This window comes from Zea mays, chromosome 9, assembly GCF_902167145.1.
Source record: "Zea mays cultivar B73 chromosome 9, Zm-B73-REFERENCE-NAM-5.0, whole genome shotgun sequence".
Lineage (NCBI taxonomy): Eukaryota > Viridiplantae > Streptophyta > Magnoliopsida > Poales > Poaceae > Zea > Zea mays.
The window spans coordinates 97,879,847-97,898,457 of record NC_050104.1 but is presented as its reverse complement, the minus strand read 5'-3'; the positions used below and the strand labels follow the sequence as shown (position 1 = coordinate 97,898,457).

General features: G+C 50.1%; 2 protein-coding genes across 4 annotated transcripts; one reads left to right on the top strand and one right to left on the bottom strand.

Moving 5' to 3' along the window:
* Positions 1–7,675: 7,675 nt before the first annotated feature.
* Positions 7,676–11,253, top strand: LOC100217243 (putative protein kinase superfamily protein). Of its 3 annotated transcripts, none has more exons than XM_008659984.3 (10): positions 7,676–8,254; positions 8,808–8,960; positions 9,050–9,297; positions 9,385–9,517; positions 9,615–9,678; positions 9,790–9,886; positions 10,006–10,108; positions 10,220–10,338; positions 10,587–10,676; positions 10,764–11,253. In XM_008659984.3, the coding sequence occupies exons 1-10, from the start codon at positions 8,026–8,028 to the stop codon at positions 10,923–10,925; spliced, it is 1,398 nt and encodes a 465-aa protein (XP_008658206.1). In that variant the 5' UTR covers positions 7,676–8,025; the 3' UTR covers positions 10,926–11,253. The 3 variants fall into 3 exon arrangements, 2 of the variants coding, with proteins under 2 accessions (XP_008658206.1, NP_001137070.1); XR_558205.3 differs by having other exon boundaries at positions 7,789–8,254; positions 10,220–10,369; NM_001143598.1 differs by having other exon boundaries at positions 7,847–8,183; positions 10,764–11,244.
* A 2,019-nt stretch (positions 11,254–13,272) lies between these two features.
* Positions 13,273–17,476, bottom strand: LOC103638716 (plasma membrane ATPase 4). Its single transcript, XM_035962610.1, has 11 exons — positions 17,359–17,476; positions 17,113–17,232; positions 16,900–16,998; positions 16,647–16,784; positions 16,252–16,566; positions 15,835–16,161; positions 15,642–15,761; positions 15,415–15,537; positions 14,406–15,326; positions 13,765–14,315; positions 13,273–13,686 (listed from the first exon to the last, which is right to left on the bottom strand). Exons 1-11 carry the CDS (start codon positions 17,410–17,412, stop codon positions 13,590–13,592), a joined length of 2,865 nt encoding a protein of 954 aa, XP_035818503.1. The 5' UTR covers positions 17,413–17,476; the 3' UTR covers positions 13,273–13,589.
* Between the last annotated feature and the right edge of the window lie 1,135 nt (positions 17,477–18,611).

The following is an 18,611-nucleotide window of genomic DNA, read 5'->3' as shown; positions in this document are numbered from 1 at the left end:
GCCTCTGGCTCGTCCTCCGTACGTCCTTCGGCGAACTGTGCCTCGTGATAGTCGTTCAACATGTCTGCTACCTGTAACACCCACTTTGTAAATTGTTAGAAATAATACCAATGGAGAAACATTTTCTCTTTATGTGAGTTTGATCTTCATGCATCATCCTATGTGAACACCATGTCCAAGAACAATTAATAAAGAGAGATGCTACTAAATCATTGCATCATGCTGAATATTTTATTTGTGTGTGCATTCTTGTGACAATATCATAATAATGCAAAAAGAAATAGGTGAATATCCAAATGGGGATTTAAATCCTAAATAATCCTAGAAAAAAGAAAAGAGAGAAGGAGGAGGATTATACAAAATAGAGGAAAATAAATGTATGAAAGAATATATTTTGTCCCCACTGATATTTTAATTTAAGTACTTAACTCAGTTAAGAAGCTCACAAACAAGTTTGAATTCAAATTAGTATTAAAATTTGAATTTGTGAAAGAATGGAGAAAGAAGAAAATATGAAAGAAAAAGGAAAAGGAATACTATACCTGATGGGCCGCCAACCTGGAATTCGGCCCAACTACCCTTTAACACCGCGCGGCCCGCTTACCTCCACCGCGCGCCTCCACTCTCTGCCGCACGGGGCCCGGCTGTCAGTCGCTCTCCCGCCGCGCTGGTGTCCCTCCTTTCGTTTCGCTGGCCGGTGGGACCCTTCTGCCAGTCACTATAGCCGGTTCTTCCTCACGCTCGCGCCTCCACTGGCCCGTGGCCCCATACGTCAGGTTCGCCCCCAACGTCTTCCCGAACTCCACGCGGGCGCGTAAGACCGTCCGCCCGACGATGGCGGCGTGCCCTGAAGACCCGGCATGCTCTGCGGACCGCGTGGCGCCCCATCCCGCGTCCATATAGTTCAAGCGCTCCCTTGAATCGGTCGATTAACGCTTGCCCTGTCCACCATAAGAACCGAGAGAACTAGGGGAAGAAATTGACGCCGCCGGGAAGAGTCCGTCGCGTCGCCGGTGAACTTCTTCGGTGCGGGCGAATTCGCTTCGGCGTGTGACTAGGTGGAGTCATAGTCGTCCAGGGTTTCCGCCAGCGCCGGCGATTGGGGTCGTGCGTTGGTGCGGTGGGCGAATTGCTCATCGCCGTGATCTCTGCAGGCGAGTTCCGCCCCTCCCCGTGGGCGAGCGTCGTCTAGCCTCGGCCGTCCGTCGGTGAGTCGCCATCGTGTCCGCCCTCCCTTCCTTTAGATTATGCGCTATCTAATTGTAGAATGGAGTAGCTATACCCCGGGGGCCGCTATCCGGCCATGGCGCCGCCGCCGTGTGCCGTGTACCGAGTCGGGCGCTCGGGGTCGGCCAAAATTGGTTGAGGGATTGAGTTTAGGGTGGCATCAGCTTTGCGTGGCACGAGTTAATTGGTGAATGGTGCTCGAGCCGGCCGGATTCAAAACTCCAATGGGCTCGCCGCCGTGCGGTGCGGTGCGCCGCCGTGCACGCCTCGGCTGGAGGTGGGTGACCTCGCGGTCATCGTCCGCTGTTTGATGGACGGTTGTGATTATAGGGCTCAGGTCTAATCGTGGGAATGGATTCGGGCCGTCCGATCTAATCGGACGGGAGCTGAGCGTGTGGGATCATGGAGCCGTTGATCTCAAATCCAACGGTTGGCATAGCGTACCGGTTCGGTATACATTAGATCTAATCTGGGCCCTCGGTTGAGAATCGAACGGCCAGGATTAAAAGATACCCCTTCGGCCTGGCCTTTTTGCGTATGAGCCCCTAACGATGTTAGTAAACAACCCGCGGTCCATACAGGGCTGTTCTCTGTGTCTGCAGAACGTTACACCGAGACCCCTGCGTTTTCCGGTTATTGAGGCCCAGTCCAGAACATAGTAAAACCCGAGAAAAGGATTTATAAATAGATTTTTAATAGGAAAATAATTGCTAGAACTTCAATAATTCATAGAAAATGCTTATGAACTCCAAATTACTCCATTCCACTTCCTAAAATTTTGTATTTTTATTCTCTATCACCTAGAGCCTCTGTTATGTCATGAAAACAGTAAGGAATTTATTTACCACTTAATCCTATTTAAAGCACATAAAACCTTTGAAAATGCATAACTTAAAATCTATAACTCAGAAAATTATGATTCCAGTTCCTAGGCTTTCATTTTAATGTGTAGATTTTTACTGTATATTTATTTACATGTTTGATGTGATGTTAATTTATGCTATACTATGTATGTATTGTGTTGATGCGAGTAGACGAGCAAGCCACTGTGGATTCTGAGGTTCAACAAGTAGAGATAGCTGAGCAGGAGCTCATTGAAGGCAAGTTGTGCCCTTGATCACTTACTTTTCCCAGCCATGTTCTTATTAATTTTAATGATCTGCATAGGATAATTTTGATGGGAGCCTTTATGTTACCCCAGTTTTGATTACCTCTATACCTTGTTCACCCCTGAAATATTTTTGGGTAGTACTTGCTATTGCTTTATGTGGATTGGGTATGGAGATACACTATTCATGATTATTCTGTTATTAACTTGTTATTATTATTGTTCATGTTAAGATCATTAAATTATTGGGAACATGGAGCGACCACCCGGGAAAACAGTGCTACCACAAGGGTATAATGGGACGCCCTTGGCTGACTAATTAGGAAAGCTAGTGGAAGACTACCTTACCCGAAAGGGGCAAGGGCAGTAGGGGAGAGGTCAGTGCGGGGAGGTCCCTGGTTGATTTTGCTGCGATGGCTGTCAGCCAGGAACCCTGTACTGGATCTTCCTATAAACTGTAGCGGGTTTTCGGAAGCTAGTGGAACTTTGTAAAGGCCTCGTAGTGGATCCCTAGCCATTCACCTCGGTAGTGTCTAAGGGCCTTGCAAACCCAGGCGACATGGGATACACGACTTGTGGGTAAAGATGCGCAACCTCTGCAGAGTGTAAAACTAGTATACTAGCCGTGCTCACGGTCAAGAGCGGCTCGGACCCTCACATGATTAATTATGGAACTTAAATTCAATTTGACATTTGCATCGCATTTGGGATTATTTTACTATTATTGTTCTTTATTATTATTAAGGTTTGGTATTTACTTACACTTAGTAATTGCTAATAAAATTTTGACCAACTTATAAAAGCAATGCTCAGCCTCAGCCTTTATTCCATTGATTAGCCTTACACTACATGAACTCCCACCTTTGGTGAGTTTATGCCACATTATTCCCCACAACTTGTTGAGCGATGAACGTATGTGAGCTCACTCTTGCTGTCTCACACCCCCCCCACAGGAGAAGAGCAGGTGGTTCAGGAGGAGCTACAAGGCGAGGAGTTTGATCTGATCTAGGTGGCGTTTCTCAGTCGACATTGGCGCCGACGATCCTTAGTTCGTTTTATATTTATCTTTATTTTGTAATAAGTCTTCCGCTATGTAATAAATACTCTGATTATTATGACATTTATCTCTATACCCTCTGTTATTATATATGTTGTCTTCTTTGGCGCATGTATGAGATGCACCCGGCTTTGTCCTTTAAAACCGGGTGTTACACTACCCCGGCATCAGCATCGTAATCCTCGACGCGTTGTCTCACCACCTCCTCTCTCGTGCGATGCGCTTCACCATGGAAGATCCACCGAGTATAGTCCGGCGTAAATCCATTCTTCCAAATATGTTCTACCATGGCCTTCTTTGGTTTTCTTTTCCGGTTGTCACATTTGCTGCACGGACAAGGGACTAGGCTAGCTCCTTTAGCAGCTTCGCCATATGCCCGTTCCACGAAAGCATCGGTCTTCCTAATCCATTCTGGGGTGACATCATTACGTCGAACGCGGCCCGTGTACATCCACTCACGGTCCTTCATCCTCTAACATATATAACCGAGTATAGTTTAATATAGACATGTAATACATGTACACTACGTTCCTACCTTCTAATAGGTGAGGATAGGTCCTAATCCCACCCGCGGTTGCGTAGATGGAGTTAGTTTCCATGCTCTACTCCGACCCGAGATAGAATTTCGGCAGCACCTCCCCGCTGTTCTCCGGATACACGTCCTGGCAGGGAGAGTGTACTGTCCGGAGAACAACAGGGAGGTGACGCCGAAACTCTTTCTCGGACCGGAGTAGAGCATGGAAACTAACACCATCTACGCAACCGCGGGCTATCCAAAAAATGTGGACAATTCGAAACTGATACATTTGTAGATATGCAAAGATCTGCATATCTACACTGTATCTCTTTCGAACGGGAGACGCCTAACTGGGTTACGTGATCTACGACCATGATGCAGAAATAGAGGTTATACCTAGGGTGGCGGTAGAGTCAGGCTAGTGGGGCTGTGGCAGGTCGGTGCAGTGGCGACTCGACGCGGTGCAGGCAGACCCGCAACGGCTAGGAAGACCTCTGCAAAAAAATAAATAAGCCTGTCAATACAACATTTCGGCAGCACCTCCCCTGCACGGGGAGGTTTCCAAAACCTGCAAATAAAACTGACAACACAATGGCTGACATCCACACATATATCAACAGCACGATGGCCGACAATCACATTTAATCGACATCCATATCCACCATCACCAACTAATATTAATTTCTACAACTAATTAACAGAAAAACCATATCCGTATCCATATCCACACATTTATGTTTACTGTTTATTTGTAGTGGAAACTAGAAGAACCATATCCATATCCATATCCATATACACAATTAATCCATTCTTCAATTACGTACCGGAGGCGAGGACGCCGGAGGCGCGGACGGCGGCGCGTGGGCGGGCGGCGGTGAGGCGGCGCGACGGTGAGGCGGCGCGTGGGCACGGCGAGTGGGCACGACGGCGGTGCGGCGGCGCGTGGGCGGGCGGCGGTGAGGCGGCGCGGCGGTGAGGCGGCGGTGAGGCGGCACGTGGGCACGGCGGCGGTTTAGGGTGGCGGCGGCGAACTGCGCTTAGACAGAGAGAGTGAGGAGAGAAAGAAGAAGAAAGGAGCCGGGCGGAAGTATATTTTTCCTTCTTTGCCGAGTGCCCGCGATCTGGCACTCGGCAAAGATTTTTTTATTTTTAAAATAAGCTTTGCCGAGTGCCAGATCGACGACACTCGGCAAAGGATCCTTTGCCGAGTGTCGGCCAGGGGACACTCGGCAAAGATTACTTCACACTTCTTTGCCGAGTGCCTACCTGGGCGGCACTCGGCAAAACATATTTTGCCGAGTGTCACCATCTGACACTCGACAAAGTACATTTGTATTTTTTTTGGTTTTGGCCACCAAACTTTTTGTGGTTTGTTCCTACACTATGTAGACCTACATGTACCATTTGGGGACAATTATAACTGTGTTTGCAATATCTAGTAGATTTAGTTCGTTTATTTAAATTTTTTCGCAAAATTCAGATTTGAACTGTAGGTCACTCGAAACTTGGAAAACCGTACATGCAAAAATGATATTCATGTTACTTACCATAAGTTATGACCGATTCTAGGAGCGTACCGGAAACTTCGAGCAACATGCTCACTAAACATGGTCGTGAACTTGCCATCCACATATTTAAAAATTGTATAAAACACAAACAAATTCAGAAAATAATGAAACTTGTCCACGTGTCATGATATCATATGTACATGCTGTGATAAAAATTGTAGAATGTTTGGAGAAAGTTGTGAGACACAATGTGTAGAAACCTAAGAGAACTACACATGAAATCATAGTAACACTCGGCAAAGAGTCTTTTGCCGAGTGCCCAATATGTGACACTCGGCAAAGAAGCCTCTTTGCCGAGTGCCAGCAGTTGGCTCTCGGCAAATACTGACGGCCACAGCTTTGGGACGGCCGCTGACGGCCCTTTGCCGAGTGTTTGACACTCGGCAAACTTGTCTTTGCCGAGAGCCCCCTGTGCCGAGTGTTCAGCACTCGGTAAAGGGGCTCTTTGCCGAGAGCCTAACTTTACCGAGTGCGACACTCGGCAAAGAATACAACACTCGGCAAAACCTGCGATTCCGGTAGTGAAAATAACACTGAAATTCTTGTCCATCGAGTTTTTTTTTTCTAAACCAACAGTAGCAGGGAAGCTGCAGACGCGAGGTGACGACGGAGGACGCGACATTCCAGAATCCAAGTACGGCGAGGGGGCGGCTATTCGCCGAGCTGACCTCGCCTAGCTGCCTTGCCGCGCCACCAGACCAAAAGTACCATCACCACTAGGCACTATAGCCAGGACAGACAGGGAAGGCGGAGAGAGGATCGTATCAACTACATCAGCGAGGAGGAAGCAGCAGGCACACACAGAGGGCGAGAGAAGGACGACGGGCGGCCCAGAGGCCCACCGCGTGGTGCGTGCGCTGCACAGTGCAGTGGTTCCGTCGGCCTTGATGGCGGTGGACGGTGGTGGTGGGTATCCGCCGGTGGGCCTCGGCTCGCCGGAGAGGCAGAACTGATGCGCATTGATTTCCCCGGCCCGGGGGAGGTGGCGGGCGGATGGACGTGCGGAAATAATGCCGGCAGGACGAGCCATTGAAAGCTGCAAAACCGCTGCTGCTGCTCGGGCCAGCAGGTCAGTCAAGCTGATAGCAGCAGTAAAAAAAAAAAACACAAGTGAGGTGAAGGTGACCACCCACCCTGGGCTGGGCCTAGGAGTGGGAGCTCGCAAATGCTTGCACAATCGTGGATGGTCACCAGTCACGTGAGAGAGCTTGGGAGACCCAGACGAAGGGGCCTGCCGCAGTCGTACGCACGCGCTCACTCGGCTGTGAGCTGATGACAGGTCCAAAGGAATCTCAAAGGAGGCGCGGGAGATGCGATGCGAGGCGCAGAAATGGCAATTGGCCGAGCAAGAAGCCGCCAAGATAGACGTACATGTACCGCTACCAAACAACCGAGGCCTCGGAAAAAGCTGTACAAACACATCACCGTACGAACGACCCCGTCTCGCACTCGCAGTCTCATATGATCATATCATCTTCACTCCCGATCCGTCCTTTTCCTTAGACCGCCGCACATGGCCACTCTCACTGCAAAGCGGCCCCCACACCCCCGCTCTGAAAATTTTTATTTTTTCAGTGGGGTTGCAAGAGCCGCTTTCCCAATGAATGATTAAGAAAAAAAATATACCTAATGAGTTATTTAAAAAATGAGTAGTGACAAAGATAAAAAAATATAGGTGAGAAATAAATTTGAACGGACACACCAGCGACATAAACAAAAAAACCAAATAAAAATGCAAACTGTGGGGTTTGAACCCACAACCACAAGGTTAGAAGCCTTATGCTCCACCAAGTGGGCTAGCTGGGCTTTGTGCTCATGTCTGCAACAAATATGTTAATAACACAACCGAGCTCGGCGCCAAGATCTGTGGCGCCGAGCTCGGTGCCACGTCGACGCCACGCGTCTGGGTTGTGCCAACGCAACACGACCTCGGCGCCATAGCCTATGGCGCCGAGCTGTGTTACTTCGGCGCCATAGGCTATGGCGCCGAGCAAAGGGTCCAAAAATGACATTAAAATTTTTTAAGATCTAAACGTGAATTTTTTTCCGAAAAATAGCTAAAATACAAAAAATTCGGGCTACCAAACAACCGAGGCCACGGAAAAAGCTGTACAAACACACCACCGTACGAACGACCCCCTCGCACTCGCAGTCTCATATGATCATATCATCTTCACTCCCGATCCGTCCTTTTCCTTAGACCGCCGCACATGGCCACTCTCACTGCCAAGCGACCCCCGCTCTGCCAGCGTCTCCCTCCCCGTCTCCACCCCCCACCCCCCCAGAATAAAATGCCGAGCAGCTCAACTCAACTGTTCTGCGCACACAGCGTTGCCAACTTGCCATACCCATACCAGAGTGCTCGCAATCACAAGAGAAAAAAAGAAACTTATAAGGAGAGAGAGGAGCTTAGCGCTGTCTCTCTCTCGCTCGTGCGTGCGTGCCCAATTGCAGGAAAGCCACAAAGTCTCGTGTTCCTGGGGGCAGGGATCTCCTCTCCTCTCCTCTGGCTCTTTAACCGGAGAGGCGAGGAGTAGTACGGAGCAGCATGAGGCTGCTGTCACCTCCATTGCCGTCCCTGCGCTCTTCCGTCCCGGCCGTCCTCCTCCACCTCCTCCTCCTGCTGCTGCTGCTGTCCTCATGCCCCTCCCCGGCAAACGGAAGGGCCGCGCCGTCGTCTCCGGGCGCTACGGCGCCTGTCACCAGGCACGTTCGCGCCGCCGGCGCCAATGGCACCGCCCCCGTCGCTCCGGCGGTGCCGGCGCCGCCTCCTGTCGGTAGGTTGCCGGCCGGTTGCCAGGGATCAGATGGAGCAAGCGTTTCTGGTTATTTCTGGTTTTGTTTCTGCGGTTTCTTGTTTCGTTTTTTTGGGAGTGGGGATCTCTTTTTCCCCCCTCCTTAATGAAAACTTGCAGACTGTTTCTCGAGCAGCTGCAGTGGAAGAAGCTGTTGTTTCTACTGAAAATGGCCAAAAAGAGCAGCGGTTTTATCCAGACCTCCTTTTCTTTCGCAATTTGCTCACCGGATAAATGTTCTTTTCATGGAAAAAGGTTGCGATTTCGTTCAAGTTAGAGAGAGAGGACCGTTGCGGAAAATTAGCTGCGTTTAATGATCATCAAGTTACTCCATTTTTCTTCCGACTGACGGTTTTTAGTTGAAACATAGTTTGGTAACTCCATTTTTCTAAAGAATTCACTTTTTTTCAAGGGAAAAAGTGAGACCGTTTCAAAAACCTGATCTTTTCCACGCCCAAAAGCAGCAACTGTGGACTGTGGAGTCAGCTGGTGTTCCTGAACTGTCTCCTGACCTGCATGTTTTCTGTGTCTGCAGTGATCATCGTGGAGCGCCACCGTCATTTCCACCGTGAGCTAGTCATCGCCTCCATCCTCGCCTCAATCGCCATCGTCGCGATTATCCTCTCCACGCTCTACGCGTGGATCCTGTGGCGGCGGTCCCGCCGGCTGCCCCGCGGCAAGAGCGCAGGTCTTGGCTCACTTTTCTGGGCTGCGGCGGGCAGGCTGGCTCTTAGATTCCTGAACTGCTCACGGACCGCTCGCCTCTACATTGCGCAGACACCGCGAGGGGGATCATGCTGGCGCCGATCCTGAGCAAGTTCAACTCGCTCAAGACGAGCAGGAAGGGGCTCGTGGCGATGATCGAGTACCCGTCGCTGGAGGCGGCGACGGGGGAGTTCAGTGAGAGCAACGTGCTCGGCGTAGGCGGCTTCGGTTGCGTCTACAAGGCAGTCTTCGATGGCGGCGTTACCGCGGCGGTCAAGAGGCTGGAGGGAGGTGGCCCTGAGTGCGAGAAGGAATTCGAGGTGTCAATACTTGCCCGTTGGCCATTGGTAACTGGCGAAGGGGTTATTTGTTCTTGTCCTGACTGCTTCGGTTGCGGTTGCTGGCAGAATGAGCTGGATCTGCTTGGCAGGATTCGGCACCCCAACATCGTGTCCCTGCTGGGCTTTTGTGTTCACGAGGGGAATCACTACATTGTTTATGAGCTCATGGAGAAGGGATCCCTGGACACACAGCTGCATGGTACAGTGTCTCCTATGATTTCTCTTTGTTGCTTATGGACGCAGCTCTTTCTTGAGATCTTCGTACTGGGAACCTTTTCATGTGTGGTTATCTTCAGGGGCCTCACATGGATCAGCGCTGACCTGGCATATCCGGATGAAGATCGCACTCGACATGGCCAGGTTCTTATGATTTTACCCCTGCACTTTCCTTGAGATGAATTTAAAATTGAGGTGCTGATGATTGGCTGCCCAGTAGTTTATAACATTGCACTGGTTACTCAAACTGGGCAGGGGATTAGAATACCTCCATGAGCACTGCAGTCCACCAGTGATCCATAGGGATCTGAAGTCATCTAACATACTTTTAGATTCTGACTTCAATGCTAAGGTACGCTTCCCTTTTTTCTTTAAGTACAACTCACTATTCGTACTGTTCTTCGTTTCACAGTGCTGTGAAACAGCTGAATTTGTGGAAGTTCATATCTTTTCTTTGCCCACATGGTGCAGATTTCAGATTTTGGTCTTGCAGTGACCAGTGGGAACATTGACAAGGGAAGCATGAAGCTTTCTGGGACCTTGGGTTATGTGGCCCCTGAGTACCTATTAGATGGTATTGTGTCAGCTTAATTGTCAACTTCGACTCACATACATAAACAACTTCATTATCGACAGTGAAGTTCTACTTCCATCCCGTATCTTTCAGCTACTGTGTCGATTTCAGGGAAGCTGACTGAAAAGAGTGACGTATATGCATTTGGAGTGGTGCTTCTTGAGCTACTAATGGGAAGGAAGCCTGTCGAGAAGATGAGTCAAACTCAGTGCCAATCAATTGTGACGTGGGTACGGTGCACACAAAGTTACACTAAACATAGTATATCTCTGATCAAGTCAAATTCCTCAACTTGGAACTTTAGTAGTAATGGACAATTGTCAACCCTCATTTTCACGCAATGTTTATTGCATCTTAGTTTTATTTTATCATATACTAGAAAAACATCAACTTCACGATCAGTGCTAACATTTAAGGAGTCAAATGCAGTTTCTTTGTGTGCTGATATTTGACATGCTGAAAAAAAAATGACAAACAGGCCATGCCGCAGCTGACTGACAGAACAAAACTTCCCAACATAGTTGACCCAGTGATCAGGGACACCATGGATCCAAAGCATTTGTACCAAGTACTGTTTCGATAGCCTGTTAATGGTCTTCATTTCAGATGTATTTATCCTCCCAACTATTTTGATTACTATCTTGTCCCTATGCAGGTGGCAGCAGTGGCAGTTCTATGTGTGCAACCAGAACCAAGTTACAGACCGCTGATTACTGATGTTCTCCACTCTCTTGTCCCTCTAGTCCCTGTGGAGCTCGGAGGGACACTGAGGGTTGTAGAGCCACCTTCCCCAAACCTAAAACATTCTCCTTGTTGAGGCGTCCCGATCAGTCGAAGATCACAGCTACATGCTGATGAACTTGGACGATGTTTATCAGTAACTTTATCACCCTAGCTGTGTGCCAGAGGATGACGGTTCCAACCTGCCGGTTGCTGGTTGGATCGAGAGAGAATTCTGGTTTGAAAAGAGTTGTCTCCTGTGGGTTTGCTTGTACAAAGAAGTGAAAGAAAACAACACTCTTTTCCTTAGAATTTTAGGTCCCTTCTGTACAGATCAAAGTTTGTCCAACACTATTTAAAAGAATTTGAGAATGACGAGCTTTGGGTTCCACATGGGTACCCGAGCACTTTGGTTTGCTGCGATATTTTGCTTCTTGTCGTACTTCGATAAAACTGAAAAATGATTTAAGTCGTTAAGGGCTAGTTTGACAACCTTATTTTTTCATTGGATTTTCATTTTTCTAAGGAAAATTAGTTTATTTTTTATTTGGGAAAAATAGAAATCACTTTAGAAAATGGAGTTGCTAAACTAGTCCTAACTTATATCATTTTTTATGACCCAAATCAGAATAAACTTGCATATACTTCACTAATTCTGCATATCAACAACAAGTTGCTTTATTCCAAACTTTTGATCCGCTGGCTGTGGCCATGAAGCAGTCCAGTCTGTTGACAATGGGGCAAGCATCTGTTGAACAGGTAATAGCCCAATAGGCAAGAAAAAGGTGTCAATTATTGGAACATGATAATGATTGTACTGCCACCAGAAGCTGTTCTTATTTGGTACAAGAGAATCATGTTTCATTATTTTAGACCTTGGACAAAATGACCTTATGAGACATGAGGTGGCTATGGTCTGAACTTATTTATTGGCCTTGTTTGATACTTTTTGTTGCTGAGTATTGACAGTCTCATCTCAACGAGAACAGCATTACTGGCTGAAGCCTGAAGGTAAGGTCATGTCACTTGTGCAGCTATGGTGGTGAGTAACGTCATCAAGTCTTTGAAACTAAAATGCAGCGTTTCATTTAAGGTGCATTTAAAATTAAGTTGGGGGTTGTACACCTCGGATTAAAGTTGGATATTTGGGCTGCTGCAGCAGCAATCCATAGCGACAAAAACACTGTAAAAACAGTAGAATCTAGTACAGATTAAAACCAAACGAACATGCTCTGCTGCTCTGAAATGCCTGTCTACCTGAAGCATTTTCTTCTTGACGATGAGCTAAAACTTTACATGTAATCCTTAGGATGCCATCTTGATGACCCTGAAGCTGTCTCCGACCATTCTCCTTATCTATATATTTTATTGCCTTTCCTTAAAATACTCTCCCTCCATCTACATGTCGTTTTTAATCATTCTCTCTATATCTCCTTCTATAAACTATAACTCGCTGATTTACCATTTATTTGTCATTTTTATTTTTTTTAAAAAAATCATACAATATTTATACTACCATAATGGAATATTCCTTTTCCCTTTATATATATATGGACTTTTTAGGAGTCGTTGAAAAACTGTGCTCCTATATACATTGTGGGGTTAGGTGGTCTAAGTAGCACTTCTCAAATCCTGGGTTCGACTCCCGTGGGAGCGAATTTCAGGCTGTGGTTAAAAAAACCCTCGTCTGTCCCACGCCAAAGCACAGGTCTAAATCTGGGTCTCGATCGCGGTCGTTTCTCACATGAGCTACGGTGCCACTATGTATGGATGGACAGAGGTTTTTAGATTTTCTCGACCTGCGTAAAAAGATCTTCTTAATATAATGGCCGGAGAATTTTTTTGGTTTTTAGGGGTAACCGTTGGAGTTGGCATGATAGCATGATCAGTTGCTTTCCATGCTGAATTTGATCGATTATTCAGAAATGCTTCGTGATGCCAGCCCCACTTGGAAATCAACAACTCATGCTGATGTTAATGTCTTCTGGATACTATTTGCATTCCCATTGAATACCTGGCTGGCATAGGAGATCAGATAAGAGCTGCTGCACGCTGGATTTGCTTCGTTGACAGAGAGAGGGCGTCTGCTCCATCCATCCATTCAATTCGACAATAACTCCACATGCACGGCCTTGCTAGTCGTCACACTGAAGCATACCCATGGATTTTTCTACACTTTGGTATCACATCTAAAGGGAAGCAAAACACTACATGAGATAGCTGATGTACTACTGACTAATCTATACCATCCCAGTTTGATATCACATCTAAACTTTCTTTTTTATATATATATATATATATCAATACTGATAAACTTCTGGGGTTTCCTTTGTACTAGTAAACATTCTCCCGCAAGGTAATTGGAACAATTTAATCTCATCCCGAAAATGGAAAGCAAAAAAAGAAATCCCGCTTTAAATGAACGTTCAGGAATGAAATCCGAATGCAATTCAGGCTGAAAAAGGCTTTTATTTGTATGCCGTTAATTAAGAGAAAAATACTAGAGCTGCCTAAACAAGCAAATAAATATGAACAAAGCTCCTAACCGCATGGCTTTAGCAGTAACCTTGGAACTGTTCAGCTATGCGACAGATAAACATACCCTTCGATCAACAAATTCTACCATTTCTTCAAGTTAATTATTTATCTCACCTAGACAACTGAATCCTACAGTTCCTCCTCCCCTACCCCCCCCCCCCCCCCCCCAAAAAAAATCAAAAGACAAAAAACAAAAAGGTTCCTCCCCAAATCGATGGCATGATCACACTGTGTAGTTATGTTGGATGGTGTCGATGTCCAGCCCCTTTAGCTTCACCACCGACTCCACGTGCCCTTTCAGCGTGTGCAGCTCCCTTAGCCTGCGTGCAGCAGCGATCGAGTGAGTCACAGCTCTTGGTCCACGCATGGCATGCGCGGCAACCCATACGACGACATACCTGGCGATCTCTGCTCGGCGTTTGGCCTGCTCGGCGATCTCAGAGAGCTCGACGAAGTCGTTGCTGCTGTTGTCGGCCGAGTTGAAGAGGCCCGACGCCTCGGGCTGCTGCAGCCCGTGCAGCGACCGCTGCGCGATCACCCACTGCGCCTCGCGCTTGCTCTTGCCGTAGTCCAGCTCGTTGGCGAACGCCGTCTTGCCGTCGAACACGTTGCTCCACTGCTTGCCGCTCAGGAAGTAGCGGATACCGAACTTGAGCACGTCCAGCGGGAAGAAGGTGACGATGGTGAAGAGCCAGATCACGGCGCCCCAGCCCCAGCCGATGCCCTTGATCTGGGCGAACGGCCAGTGCGCGTACACGGCGATCAGCGTCGCCACCAGCTGCGCGGCCAGGAAGGCGGCCACCAGCAGCAGGCCCGGCCGCTCCACGAAGAACCAGCTCCGGGCACGGGTCACGAAGATGAGCGCCTGGCTGATGATGCTCACCTGGAGGTACACCGCCGCCATCAGCTCCTCCGTGCTGTCCCCGATGTGGTGCACCCCGAACGTATTCTGCATTATTAATCGCGTTTTGCATTATTTGCACACCAAGACAGGCTAGTTAGTGTCACAAGACTGATCAGGACCGAGCTTTTTACTGACCGTGAAGAAGGCGGTGTCGCGGACGGCCCAGAAGAAGAGGACGGTGGCGAGGGCCTGGTACGTGCCGAGGACGACGCCCGTGGCGAAGATCTCCTGGAGGCGCCAGGCATCGGGCACCGGGGACGGCTTCACCCGGTCCTTGGAGATGGTCATGATGGTGCCGTCGTTGAGCACGGCGATGATGAGCACCATGAAGGGCGCGAAGTCGAAGCGCCAGATGAGGGCCAGGAGCAGGAAGCCCAGCACCACCCGGATGGTGATGGACACGGCGTAGATGGTGTAGTTCTTCATCCGCTGGAAGATGGCGCGGCTGGTCAGCACGGCGCTGATGATGACGCTGAGGCCGGGCTCCGTGAGCACGATGTCCGACGCGCCCCGCGCCGCGTCCGTGGCGTCCGCCACCGCGATCCCGATGTCCGCCTTCTTCAGCGCCGGCGCGTCGTTCACGCCGTCGCCCGTCATCCCGCAGATGTGCTTCCGCCCCTGCAGCCGCCGCACGATCTCGTACTTGTGCTCCGGGAACACGCCCGCGAACCCGTCCGCCTTCTCGATCAGCTCGTCCACGGGGAGCCCGCCCGTGTCGCCGTCCTTGAGCAGGGAGCTGGACGGGTACATGTTGGTGCCCATGCCGAGGCGCCGCCCGGTCTCCTTGCCGATGGCCAGCTGGTCGCCGGTGATCATCTTCACGTTCACGCCCAGGTTCAGCGCGCGCCGGATCGTCTCGGCGCTGTCGTGCCTCGGCGGGTCGAACAGCGGAAGCACGGCCAGGAACTGCCACGGAGTGCCCGGCGCGTCCTTGTTGCCCTCGGGGACCCTCTGCCGCGCCACGGCCAGCGAGCGCAGCCCGCGGTCCGCGAACTTGGCGATGATGGCGTGCACCCGCCGGCTGAGGTCCTCCCGGAGCCGGCACAGGTCGATGATCTACGGGGGCACGCACGCAAGTACGTACAAGTTGGAGGCACAAAGTCGTCTCTTTATCATGAGAAAAGAAGAGAAGAGGGGTGCTGACCTGCTCGGGGGCACCTTTGCTGATGCGGTGCCATGACCCGTCGGAGTCGATGTAGGTGATGGCAGTGCGCTTGTCGACGGGGTTGAACGGCATGAAGTGCACCTCCTGGATGCCGGCACGGGCCTGCGTGAGAATGCCATGGCATGCATCGTGAGATCCATGAATTCGCCACTGGTTTATGTGTGCCAGACTGCCAGTCAGTCAGACTAGGGTTCAACGTCGCATACCTCCCTTGGGTCCGCGAGCATTCCGACGATGGACGCGTCGATGGCGTCCTGGTTCTCAGTTCTGGATGCTCGAGCTGCGTACAGGACTACGGAGTCCTTGTCCAGATCCCTCACAAACGGCTGAAACCAAACGCACATTTGATTCTTCTGTTCACGTGTATAGGGTACACAGACAGGAAAGACAGATGCGCACCTCGATCATGTTCTTGTCAACGGTGAGCTTGTTCAGGGTGAGCGTGCCGGTCTTGTCGCTGCAGAGCACGTCCATGCCGGCCATCTCCTCGATGGCCGTCATCCGCTTGGTGATGGCGCCCTGCTGCGACAGCCGGTGCGACCCGATGGCCATGGTCACGGACAGCACGGTGGGCATGGCGATGGGGATCCCTCCGATGAGCAGCACGAGCAGGTTGTCGATGCCGTCGCGGTACTGCCGGTGCTGGACCGGGTACATGACGACGATCTCGACCAGCATCCCGACCGCGATGGAGCAGATGCAGAAGTTCCCGATCGCCGTGAGCACCTGCACGTACGCCAAAGCGCCACGGCGGCGAGGATTACACGATGGTGTGATCACACACTGGTCAGTGGTGTTTGTATATGACTGACTGACCTTCTGGAAGTGGCCGACGTTGTTGGTGCTGTCGACGAGGTGGGCGGCCTTCCCGAAGAAGGTGTGGACGCCGGTGGCTATCACGACAGCCTCGATCTCGCCCTGCTTGCAGGTGGAGCCAGAGTAGATGCTGTCGCCGGGCATCTTGTTGACGGGCAGCGACTCGCCCGTGAGCGCCGACTGGTCGATCTTGAGCGGGTCGCCCTCCAGCAGCCTCGCGTCCGCAGGGATGATGTCGCCGAGCTTGATGCTGATGATGTCGCCTGGCACCAGTATCGCCGCGTCCTGCTCCGACCATTTGCCGTCCCTCAGCACCTGCAACACAACGCCTGGACGCGTAAATGCAATGCAGTGCAACAACAAAAAAGAAACCCCGCCGGATCGCAGGACCGTGCCTTGGTCTGTGGGGCGAGGCTGGCCATGAGGGCGGCGGCGGCGTTGCCGGCGTTGTTCTCCTCGATGAAGCTGATTGTGGAGTTGATGAAGAGCAGCGTGACGATCCCGACGAAGTCCTGCCAGTCCGGCGGTCTCCCCTGCGCGCACGAACGATCGAGATCACACGCACCGCATGCGTCATTCACACTCTACTACTAGTAGCCGGCGCTACACCTACACGTAACGTAAATGCACGTCTATCGCGCGGCGTACCCCTCCGTTGGCGAGGACGATGGCCATGATGGCGGCGGCCTCCATGACCCAGGAGAGCGGGTTCCACATGAACCCCAGGAACTTGAGCAGTTTACTCTCCTGCGCAGAATGATTCACAAATTTCGTATCACATTCGTGAGATCTATCGTGGATAAATTCCAAAACGACAACGAGTTCTTGATCGGACTCAGGACTCAGGACTCAGGACCAGACCTTCTTCTCCTCGAGCTTGTTGGGGCCGAAGATCTGGAGCCGGCTGGCGCCATCGGTGGAGGTGAGCCCGTGCGGCGAGGACTTGAGGACGGCGAACACCTCCTGGATCGGGACGCTCTCCTGTTGCAAACCCACGCCACGAAATGGCAAACACACGTGATCCCGCAGAATCTCGTATCTCAACTACGTTGCATGACTATGACAGGCAGGGAGGAGAGGGAGATAGACGGAGGCAGGAGGACTGACGAGGTCGACGTTCTCGTTCTTGAGGTCTTCGAGCGACGCCGAGGCGGCCGCCATGGTCGAGCGCTGGATCTGACACTGCTATCTAGGTCGACGATGCAGGAGCAGGAGCGAGCGAGAGCGAGGGTCTTGCGACTCGCTCCTTGGTGCAGCTCAGGTGGATTGTTTCAGAGCGAAAGAGTGGTTGTGGGAAGAGACGGCGGCAAGAAATAAGGGGCGCGCAACAGTTCGCTTCAACCTCCTGGTCCTCATGCGGACATGCCGAATTGCAAGGCCTTCATTTCCATGGGTAACATATTTCTGATACAAATGTAGATCATACGAGAGAGAGAGAGAAATATAAAAACAGTTGATATAATTTAAAGATAATTTAAAACTCCAAATATAAAATCATCTTCTATCTTTTAAAAGACTTTAAAACCGTTAGGAACCCTAAATATGCTGGCAAGTGGCAATTTTTTTTGTCTGAACTAATTTTTAGTCTTTATATTTTAATATTTTTTAGTTCTTAAATTGTCAAATATAAAGACCACAAGGGAACTAAACCATTTTAGTTTCTAGTCCATCAAGTAGTGAATAGTTTTATTGTGAAGAAAAAAAAATGAGTAATGGATATTGCTCAAATCTATAGATGTCTAATAAGCACGAGGCCCGCGAGCCCGGCACGAAACCCGCTGTTTGGGCCCGGTCCGAGCCCGGCACAGCCCGACACGAATAAGCGGGCCGGGCTCGGACAGGAAACTAGGCACGGTGGGCTAGCTCGGCACGGCCCGTTTACCTCTAAGCCCGTTAAGCCCGCTTTTTTAATACTAAAACGTGCTTACCGGCCCGCATAGCCCGCTTTTTAGCCCGCTTTTTTCGTGCTAATAGGCCCGCTGCGGGCCGGGCTCGGACAAGAAATTGAGCCCGCGTGCTTAGACGGTCCGGCCCGAATATCTAACCGTGCCTGGCGGGCCGGGCCCAAAACGGGCCGGCCGGGCGGCCCGTTTGGCCATCTCTACTCAAATCTGAGCTTCTCAAACATGTGAATCAGGGATCATGTTGTCAATTACACATAAGGTATAAAAAGACAGTATGGATTCATGATTTGGTGCAAATTATCGATCATATAAACATGTTCCTACCTTAGGCCTTTGCCATGAATGGCATTAGATTTGAGCCATAATCATTGTAATCAACAGGTTATATATACTTAGTTGTTTCCCCTTTGTCCGTGTCAATGGTGATGCAAACCTTTTCCACACACACTGAGTTTA

What these genes read in the sequence shown, in the direction of transcription:
- LOC100217243 (XM_008659984.3), top strand. Translation starts at nt 8,026, where the DNA reads ATGAGGCTGCTGTCACCTCCATTGCCGTCCCTGCGCTCTTCCGTCCCG. An exon ending in AGTGCGAGAAGGAATTCGAG is followed by an intron (nt 9,298 to 9,384) that starts GTGTCAATACTT and finishes GGTTGCTGGCAG; the next exon opens with AATGAGCTGGATCTGCTTGG. An exon ending in GCCAATCAATTGTGACGTGG is followed by an intron (nt 10,339 to 10,586) that starts GTACGGTGCACA and finishes AATGACAAACAG; the next exon opens with GCCATGCCGCAGCTGACTGA.
- LOC103638716 (XM_035962610.1), bottom strand. Translation starts at nt 17,412, where the DNA reads ATGGCGGCCGCCTCGGCGTCGCTCGAAGACCTCAAGAACGAGAACGTC. An exon ending in TTGACAAGAACATGATCGAG is followed by an intron (nt 15,762 to 15,834) that starts GTGCGCATCTGT and finishes GTTTGGTTTCAG; the next exon opens with CCGTTTGTGAGGGATCTGGA. An exon ending in GCGACACCGCCTTCTTCACG is followed by an intron (nt 14,316 to 14,405) that starts GTCAGTAAAAAG and finishes TTAATAATGCAG; the next exon opens with AATACGTTCGGGGTGCACCA.